This window comes from Acanthisitta chloris, unplaced genomic scaffold (assembly GCF_000695815.1).
Source record: "Acanthisitta chloris isolate BGI_N310 unplaced genomic scaffold, ASM69581v1 scaffold1815, whole genome shotgun sequence".
Taxonomy (NCBI): Eukaryota; Metazoa; Chordata; class Aves; order Passeriformes; family Acanthisittidae; genus Acanthisitta; species Acanthisitta chloris.
In genome coordinates, this window is record NW_008674093.1 from 58,374 (window position 1) to 68,406 (window position 10,033).

The 10,033-nt window shown below is 43.3% G+C and overlaps 1 protein-coding gene across 1 annotated transcript in view; it reads right to left on the reverse strand.

Annotated features, from left to right (window-relative positions):
* The window catches only part of KIAA1549L (KIAA1549-like ortholog), a 55,432-nt gene extending 46,509 nt beyond the window's left edge, over window positions 1-8,923 (reverse strand). The window contains exons 1-6 of the mRNA XM_009075180.1: window positions 8,473-8,923; window positions 6,995-7,107; window positions 5,291-5,510; window positions 4,129-4,262; window positions 3,383-3,545; window positions 552-611 (exon numbers count right to left, since the gene is read on the reverse strand). Coding sequence (XP_009073428.1) covers window positions 552-611; window positions 3,383-3,545; window positions 4,129-4,262; window positions 5,291-5,510; window positions 6,995-7,107; window positions 8,473-8,923 — 1,141 coding nt within the window. The remainder of the gene's footprint in view (window positions 1-551; window positions 612-3,382; window positions 3,546-4,128; window positions 4,263-5,290; window positions 5,511-6,994; window positions 7,108-8,472) is intronic.
* Window positions 8,924-10,033: the final 1,110 nt, after the last annotated feature.

Consider the following 10,033-nt stretch of genomic DNA (forward strand, 5'->3'; position numbering starts at 1 on the left):
TCTGAAGTCAACATGATTGTGAAAGAGAATGTGATACCAGTAAAATTACCTGATTAAACAAATATTTTGAAGCATTAAACACATGAGCCTAAGAGCATCATGTGTTTAATGCTTCAGGTGAAAGAGGCAAAAATGCCCAGACTCAGTGAGAAAATCATAACAAACTTCTTGGTTTAACAGCTCACCTTTCTTCCTGGGTTAGATCTGTGAGTTTCTTTTGATTTCAGATTTAAATTCAAGTCCCAGGGGAAAGGGAAAAAAAAATGTTTCAAAACTCTGAGAAGATAATGCTGTTCTCAGAAGGGCTTAGACCAAAGTACCCTGAATTCTGATGTGGGTGTTAGATGCAGGAGACATCTGTGCTCGAGGTGACAAATCAGTCATGCCCCAGAGTGACTGTAAATACATTTGTCCAGTTGAATGCAACAGGCAGGTCCAGTGGGCAGCCACTTATTTTTGTGTAAAATTACTGCACCAATGTGTTTGTATAAATGAGCACACAAAGTTATTACCTGACATACATGGAGGAAGGGAAGGAGATTAAACAGTACCTGTTATCACCCAGTAGTCTCTCGTTGACTCTGAGACATCAAGGTTTGGATACTCCAAAGCTTTTAAAATAAAAGTTGAAATTATGTCATAATATTTCAACATCCTACACATCGTATGCCCCAAAATTGGTTAACCAGATAGTGATAGATAAAATTGAATTATAGCCTGAGAGGACATCTAGAGACACAATTTTTAGGGTTACAATTTCTCTTCTGTCTGAAAAACCACTTCAGGTGCAAACAGGAGAAGTGCTGCTGTACAGAGTAGAATGTGTATCTCCTGTTGCCAAAATATTGCTTGGTGCCATCATCTGGGGCAAAGCCCAGGACTGCTTAGTACCAAGAATAATAGGTAATAAGTGTGTGTTCATGTTGTATACATGCCTGCTGCTTTCTCCCCTGCAAAAAACCAGGATGAGATTCCATGAGGATTTTGTGACTAATCCTCACGTAACCCAGACCACGATTTTAACCTAAAATAATATTAAAATAAACCACATGAATTACAAACCAGACTAACAAAGCTGTGCACACACCTTGGAGTGTGGAGCTCTCACTCTCTCACTCTGCACTGTTTAAGGCGTTACTACCATATGTGTTTACATCTGTGAGAAACTGGTATCTGCTGTTTTGATGCCTTTTGTTAGCTCCTCCATCTCCATAGTGCACCAGGCTGTAAAATTCAATATGCTGCTAATTCATGCTACGGAGCAGCATTTTTTTTTCAATAGATTAATGCTGGGAGCTTCATTCAGAAATATCCATGCTTTGCACGTTGATATGCTGCTATTAAGTTACCTTGATTTTTAAACCCCAAAGTGGCTTGAAATAGTAAACATTGTAAAGGATCTGATTACACACACAAACTGCTTTTGAGGAGGATTTCACAGTGTGCCCTGAGCTCTGCAATTCCATGACAGACTGCAAAGGCTCTGGAGGAGCCACCGGAGCCTAGTGGGAAAAACATGCTCTGAAAACAACCTCAATATTTGTTTGATAAACTGAAACAACTACACTGCCACATGAATAAGCATCAAAGGCTCTTCAAAGGAAACATTTTCCAGACACACTATCAGTCTGGAGCCATAAATACCACTTGTGCATTAAGTTCATGAGTTTGCAGTACAGCTGTTGCACTGGGAATAAACCCAAGAACTCCAAAATGAAATATAAGCCATTAGTTGTTAAAGGAACACTAGCTAAAGACTATCAGGTCTGTTCATCATGTGTGGGGATCAACAGAGAGCTGCAGTACCACACGAGGCTCTTGCTGTGTGACAAACAGCTCTCACAGCCCCTAACTACCAAGCCATGAGTCTGCATTGCCTTTGTGAGAAGCACCATAATCCTCCTCCTGTGCAACAGGACTATTTTGGAGGCCAAACACCTGAACTGAGCACAGCCATCATCCAAACTTCCTCAGGCTTTCTCCTTGTGCTCCAGGATGCCCTGTGAAAACAAGTCCCACACACTGGGCACTCAACAGCCTGTCCACCAGCCATGAAGAGGAATTCCTCATCGTTCCTGTCTGATGAGGAATGGGATACATCCCTTCTTAGGCCCCTGAGTGTACCCTTTGTCAACATCCTCTCCACCTCCCCTTGCCTGAGGAGAGTTTCCAAAAATATAAGCCTACCTCAAGATGTGTCTCTCACTCTGTTAGGGAAACTCTGATTCAAAAGTGCAGCAACTCAGTGCAAGAGATCATTGCTGGGCAGTTTCACCTACTTGTTTGCAAATATCATAATTCGATGGGTAATGCCTCAAGAATAACATACACACCTCCTTTTCCAAAGATTTGCACAGTCACCATAGTGAGCTGGGATTCCTGACTGCCTCACAGGGGAGGGGAACCACTTACCCCCCAGACAGCTCATCATGCAAGTCACTGATGAAAAACTGCACAAGGTAATTTCTCTGCTGTTGGGCTCTTTGCAAACCAAATGTATGGACAAAAAAGGTAAGATTTGTGTGTTCCCCAGTGCTCACTTTCCTACAGTCTGCTTCTACTTTTTCTTAGAATCAGAAAATGAACAAGAACCTTAAATAACTTTACCTAAAGATACAAATTCACTCAGTTCTGTGTTCAGATCATAAAGACAAGTTTGGTTATAATCTTATGTACCCAATTATTTCAATGCTTGTGAAATGAAAAATTACAAACCACTCCATCACTGGTTTAGCCTTATCAGTGGGTTTGATAGCTACCAGAAGCTTAACCAGCTCTTTACTGGTACTTGAGCACAGTATTTCAGCTCTAACAAGCATCTCATGAAGATTTACACACAGTGAGATCAGCTGAAATCTGTCCTTCTTTGCCCACTCCATTACCATGCATGGATGTACCCAGCATGTCCCTGTCTCTTCCCACTTCCAGTGAACACTGATCTCCAGGGAACAGATAACCTGTCTCTGCAGTGAGCTCAATTTCACACATCACATTAACAAGCAGATTAAACAGAAATCCCCATAATCAAATGTCTTGTCCCTTTAATCATTTTAAGGGAATTAGCACACAGAGTCAGAGAGCATACATGCCACACAGGCTACCCAGACACACAACTGTCTTCAGCTCTCTTTACCTCTGATTCTTTGTGAAAACTGGAATCCAAGCAAACTATTGATGCCAAAGCACTTGGATCACTGTTTAAACTGAGGATGAAGTTCAACAGACACACCAACAATTCTTTAAACAAAGAAGCAGAGCTAGAGCTCACTCAGTCCCCAGGCAACACTCAAAGTGTTATCCCAGCACAGCCACTGGAGCAAAAAAAAAAAGCCCAGTGCTGGCTAAGCTTAAGGAGCTTGTGTGCTGGGAAGTCCATACTTACATTCAGCAATGGTGAGAGGTGGGTAGGTGAGGTAGAAACCCACCAGCTCAGCTGACAGCTGATTAAGAAGGTTGCTGGAAATAGTGCCATTTAGAGTTGTGCTTCGATTGTTCACTACGTAAAACAGAGTGACAGCTTGGGAGACGTTGGAGGTGTTCAGAATCTGAAACGGGTAAAAACAATGTGTTGCTGTGTTTCAGCTCAGTTAGAAAAGTAGTTTAAAAAAACCAAACAAACCCAACCAAGCCAGTGCAAACAAACTGGGGAAATGTTGACTTGAACAATGGATTAGATACACCTCATTCAACATGATTGTGTGAAACTTTACTTGTTTCAACCAACCTGGTTAATTCTATGAAGATATTCCATTAGTTCAGACCTCACAAACACTTATGCCTGTCACCATCTTTATACCTGAATAGCCCCACTGAAAGCAACTAATGTGTCAGAATAACATATTCAGTAAAAAATAGACATTTGGAAGAGTATGTTTATATATGTGGTTTTGTTTGAATGTCATCTATATGGTTTAACTGCAAACAGCAAAACTCAAATTCATTAAATGTCACAGCCCTTACAAATCATGCATGTATACATTTTCCTGCAACAGGCAAAAAAATCTTATTTCAGATGAAAGCATAAACTTACTTCAACATGGTTAGCATGTGGAAATAAAAACACACACATGGCAAAGAATAGCCCAGAGAGTTTGGCAACAAGCACTGGCAAAGCATTCAATGCTGTACCTGAACTGTTAAGTTGTTGCTGGTGTTTAGGACCTTTCTTTCAGCATCCTGAAATGCTCTCTGTAGCCTCTGTTCCATGGTCTGAACAAATTTACACGACTGAATATTGTCTGTTTGACCCACAAACTGCAGCTCTGGAAAAGGAATGTATTAGCATGTGGACAAAGTATTCTCAGTTCCATAAATCCTGTAATACCAACAGCAAAACGATCAATTTACAAATTAAACAGGTGAAAATAATGCCACATAAGATCAGTTGATGTCATTCAGGCACTGCACTAAACTAGTCTTAATTAAGACAAAATGTAGGAATTAAGTTGCATGATTAGAGCTGATACTCTCCACAAACAAATGGAGATTGTTTGTGCAGTGATATATGAGTGCATTTACTTACTCAGAGCTGGGCAGTAAGTGAAATCACTCTAAAACAGAAGTTAGTCTTAAATCTTGGGGGTCATTTGCTCTTGCAAACCACAATCAGTCATAATATTGATTCTCATCCTGTTTGTGCTAGGAAAAATTTACTTAACTGGTTAATTGCAACGTGTGTATATAAATGTGTAAGCACGCACGTAAGAAATCTTTTTATAATGTAATATATGTTGCTTTACAGCACTCTCTCTGCCCCTTCATAACTTGTCCTACACTGCAACTGCTCTACACTGATGCTTGCTACAGTGCAGAGAGGTTAAACAGCAAACTTGGATGGACAACTGGGACCTAGGTCAGATTCAATGGGTCCAGACAGAACAAAATGTGTGTGTACATATATAGGTAAAATATAGTCATGCTCATCTCTGTGTATATATATAATATAGTTGTGTTTCTCAGCTGATTGTCCCCAGAAGAAACAAACAGGTTACTGCACAACCCATCAATTAAAGCCTGATAACCATTGCCAAGTCTTAGTCAAGCACATTGGTGTGGCTCATCCCTAATGCAATGCCACTTCAGTACAGAGCCAGTGGTGCTGACAGCAGAGCACCAGGAAGGGCAGCAATGCCCACACTGCCTGTCCTGCTCCTGCTGGGAACATCAACAGCTAAAACCAAAGCAGAGCTCATCCTGCTGCCACATCACTGCCCTGGAGAGCAGGGGCTGAGGCTGGATCACCCCTGGGCACTGACCCCACCCCAGGCACAGGTGGCAGGACATCACTCACCTGTTTTCAGCTGGAAGTAGTAGGCTGGAAGAGGTTTCCATGGCAAGGCCAGGGCTACCACAGCCTGGAGGTGTGGCACGTGCTGCTTTAAGTCTATCGTAGCATTGCCAATGCCATAGGCAAGGAGCCTTTCAATTACAGCAGCTGGTATGAAAACCAGTCTCCCCCACGTCACATAGTAACCAACTGTTAGGTTACTTGACTGCTCTAGGATTTCAACCTGAAACACACAGGGAAGCATTTTGTTACTGTACTGTTTGCCATTTGATCACTGTTTGATGGGACTTCACACCCTGCATGGGCTCCCTTGAGGGGTTTTTATCCTGTAACCCCCTACAAACCCTACGGGATCACTTAGTGTCATATCAGTCATGGTATTAGCAGAACTGCTCAGAATGCTCCAAACTCAGCCCACGCAGCATGTGCTCTGAATTGAGGCAGTGCAGCTTCATCCTACCACAGCTGACATACCTCAGGTTTAGGCTGAGGCTTTGCTCATGTACAGATACTGGGACACTTCACTTAGGCATGTGAAAATACAGAGAATCCAGAGAACTTCCAGCTCCTACTTCATGCCTGAAGTTCACTGACTTTGTGCATGTCTCTCATAGGAGGCTTGGAGACAGATTTTTGAAAGACAAAAGTTTTCAACATAGGATTGAGCTGTCTCTTCTCCACTGTTCTCCTATACTGGACTTATATGAGTGGAAATGACAAACGACAACCGTGAGCACACTGTGAGCCAAAACATGAGTTGTTTTACCTCAAAATTCTGTATCTTCCAAAAAGCTTTATGCCTGAAATTGGTCCTCCTCACCAACTTTTAGCTGGTTTCCTCTTTTAGAAGGCAACAGCTCCTCTCAAGCTTACAAAAAGGTAAGTGACTAAACCTGACAGTTTTTATTGATGCTGCCAAGACTCAGGAACACACAATTCCCAAACCAACTAACATTGTCCACGCTTGCAGCAATAAATCATGGGGACCAAAGTCAACTTCATGCCCTCCATTTTGAGCAAAATTACTTTTTTCCCTTCCCAGAGACTTGGTGAGTATAACTCAAAACAGCCTTGGCCTCAACACAAACCCCTGCCCAAGTGCACAGGGGATTCTGTGTCCCAGAGAACAGTGCCCCAGCAGCCCATCTGAGCCTGCTCTCACACACAGCAATGCAGAGGTTCATGCAATTTAGCTCCAAAGTGATGACCATATCCCCCTCCATTTATTTCCAATAAAATGTGCTTTCTCCCTGCTTGGGATTTTTGCCCCTGTGGAATTGCACTTGTCAGGCAACCGGGTTTTCAAACCAGGGAGTGGACTGGCAGCAGTGACATCCCATTTACCTGCCATGCTCTTGCCATTGATGCAGGCTGAGCACAGAAGCACTCAGCTGTCCATGAGCAGAAGTCACTCCTGAGCTGCAGGGGGACTTCAGGGAGTAGTCATTTCCCAAAACACACTAAGAAAAATTTGCATTTCTCTCTCCTTCCTCATCAAATAAATTGGTAAAAGCTTTGAAGCAATCCTTATATTTTTAGTGACCAGAGCAGGTGCCACCTGTGCCTGAATTCCATAGGAAAAGCTCAGTGCACCCTTCCAAGAGGTTTCCTGCATCCAGAGACAACACTGGAGCTGCAGCCAGCTGGGATTTTTTCGCTGGGGGACATGTTTCAGTGAGCTGGTGCAGGCAAGCCAGGCATGCTTACCTGAGCGCTGACGTTTTGGTGGAACGCTTGTCTCAGCACTTGGTTGAGCCCTCTTCTCACACTATCCCTGAAGGCACTGCTGATCATCATCCTCCTGGTGTTCAGAAACAGAACTGTGGAGCAACAGAAACCACACAGTGGTTTGAGACACCAGCACGCTCCTGTTGGCTTTGTTTAATTCTTTTACATTGGGCTGGCTGTGCAGGGATCATCAAAGCAGTCAGGATTAGCACCAGCTCCAAAGACACAACTGCAGGGGCTCAGCAGCATCCAAGTCCCCTATTCATCCCATGGCAATAGCCCATTGTTTCCAGAGTGAGGCTTAACAAAAGCAATTTCTTTAGCAACAAGTCTTTGCCTTGCTGCCTTTCCAAGTGAGGTATGAGCCACTCAGTTGCCTGTAGACAGACTGGAGCAGCATTCCCAGGGGACTGAGCTAGTGCTGCACAGGCAGGCTTCACATCTTCATGGCCAGAGGTAAAGAAATGCGTTACTCCACTGCTAGAATTATTTTCCCTTTAGGAAGCAGCTGTACACTTTCTTTATTAAACTCATCACTACCTTCTTTTTCTCTTATAATTTGCAGAAAGAGCTTTAGAGCTGCACTTGAGTACTTTCAATCATATACTGTATACAAGCTACTCCTATCTTCTGAAATAGTAGTACTCATCACACTATGGATGTAGATATTTAGCAGCTAACAAACACACATTAGGTCCAAAAGCTGCTTATTTCATTGAACCTGGTATCATGCAGTCTATACAAGGCCATAAACCTTTTTCTGTAGCTATTCATCCTTGCTGAGATCTTCCAGATACACACATCTTCCAGTGCAGCACCATGCTACCATAAGAAGTCCATGTGAAATCTGGGCAATGGATGTCTCCAGCCCCCTTTAGTTTAGAGTTCTTACAGCTAAGGAAAAGCTGCCCATCAAAAAGGAGTTAGAGCCAGAAGTGGCACTCCTCACACAGAAAACTCAAAATCCTCCCATTTTTAAGTGGGCAACTCTAAATATTAAACATTATTTTCAAATGAATCTTTGATGACAGAATTAAGTGTTCATATTAAAACAGAATTAGGTGTTTGTGCATAAACAGGGCTGAAGACTGAGGGAGGTTACTACACTATCTTCTTCAGTGACACAGACTACTTAATGCAAAACAGAGACCAAACCATCATGTTGTCTTACAGGGTTGTCCCTCCACACCAGCTGGTTCTGCTAGATCCCTGCAGTGACCCACTGAACTTCAGAGCACCTGATCTCACTACCTCATTTGACACATCCATTGTAAAATCCAAGCCATGAGTAAGGCCAATGTCATTCCTATCTAACAACTCTGCTTTGATCCATCTAGTTGGCCAGCGCAGCAGCCTTATCCCCATTCTAATGCCCCCACGTTCTTTGACACTGGAGTGTATTTCTCACTCCTCACAGCCACACAAGCTCCTCGCAGCAAAAGCAGTGCCCCACGTACCTGTTTTGACCATGAGGTGGGCGGAGAGCCGGCAGTCCAGGGGAGGAGCTGCTGTCATGTTAGCGAAAGCGGCTGCTGCTGTGGTTTCGAGAGGAGCAGTAGGGGGAAGCCTAGTTGTTTTCGCTGATGCTGTAATAGATGTCAAAGCTGCTGTAAATGTCAGTGGGTATGGGGTTGATATTTTGGTGATGTCTGAGCTTGGGAACTTCTGGGTGTGAGTGACTGTTGTTTCTATCTGCCTTGGTTCATGGGTTGTGGGTGCAGGTGTGGAAGCTGTGACTGTGCTGCTTTTAGGGGTTATGAGCATAGCTGTCATGTCCACAGGTGATGCAGTCGTGTTTCTTGTTGCAAGAGGAAGATCTGCATGGGTTCCTACTGAGCTTAGATCTGATGTCAATTTTGTGGCACTGTTATTTTTCGTTAGCGTCAGTATCGGTGTGCCTAAAGCCATCACGGATGGCAAAGGTGTGTTTTCAGTGCCTAGAGAAAAGAAGGAAGAAGCTGGCACTGGTGAAGCTGGAGATGATTTTCTTGTTAGTGGTTTTGCTTCTGAAGTTCCTACTGTAGGTATTGCACCAGAAGATACTCCAGATAACACTGTAAGGACAGAATGGGTAGAGTTGGTTGTTGAAAAAAAAGGAAACTCTAGCTGTGTTGGTGATGCATGGACAGAAGTTATGATGACTGACTGCAGAGCACTGGTGGTTGGGGTTTGCAATGGGATGCCCTTGGGAGCTTTATATTACTGGGAACTAGACTATGTCTTGTAGTACTTGTGTCCCACTCCTCCACACAACTGGAGTTTTACCAGCCATAACCAAATAACCAGAGGACTCTAATTGGTTGTCTGCAAATTCTGGCCAATTTCCAGAAGCAATGTCTTCTGAAATAAAACTTTGCAAGAGAGCTGAGCCAGAAGGCTCCGTTACAGGAGAGGGGGACTGGGCTGGCAGAGTGCTGAGAATGACACTGCTTTTGTTGGTGGCTGAAAGAGTCAAGTTGCCAGTGAGCTGAAAAGCCAACACCAGTGCTGTGCCTAAGGTTTCTGTCAGTAATCTCTCCAGCATCCGTTGTTTGGGATTCCAGAGTGCTAGGAAGAGCACCTGTGGCATTAACAGAAGGTACATGTAAATGAAGAGGTGCTTCATCACCTATCCTGATATGAACATCTCCACCACTGAAGAAATTAGCAGTGTTTCCAGCCATGTTTCCATGCTTTTTTTGCAGGGGGGTCAGGCAGTCAATGCCATAGCAAGGGATGAATTCTGAACAGGAGATGTTTTCAGTGCAAATGCATCTACATCAAATTCTGAAAAACTATTCTTTTCAGCAAAGGGTGAATCTGAAAGGTTTTGATTACAGTATGCATAGGTGTAGTTTGCTGAAGGGGTGGAGAAGAGTGGCTGCTTATTTGTATTAATTTTGCTTTGCAGACTTGAAACTACCAAGTATGGTGCACAGTACTCTGCTTCCAATGGAAAAGTACTTGGAGGAACTTCTCTTATTGCCATTTTGACTGAAGTCTTTACCGAAGGAATACTAATGCTGCCTGAAGAGAGCA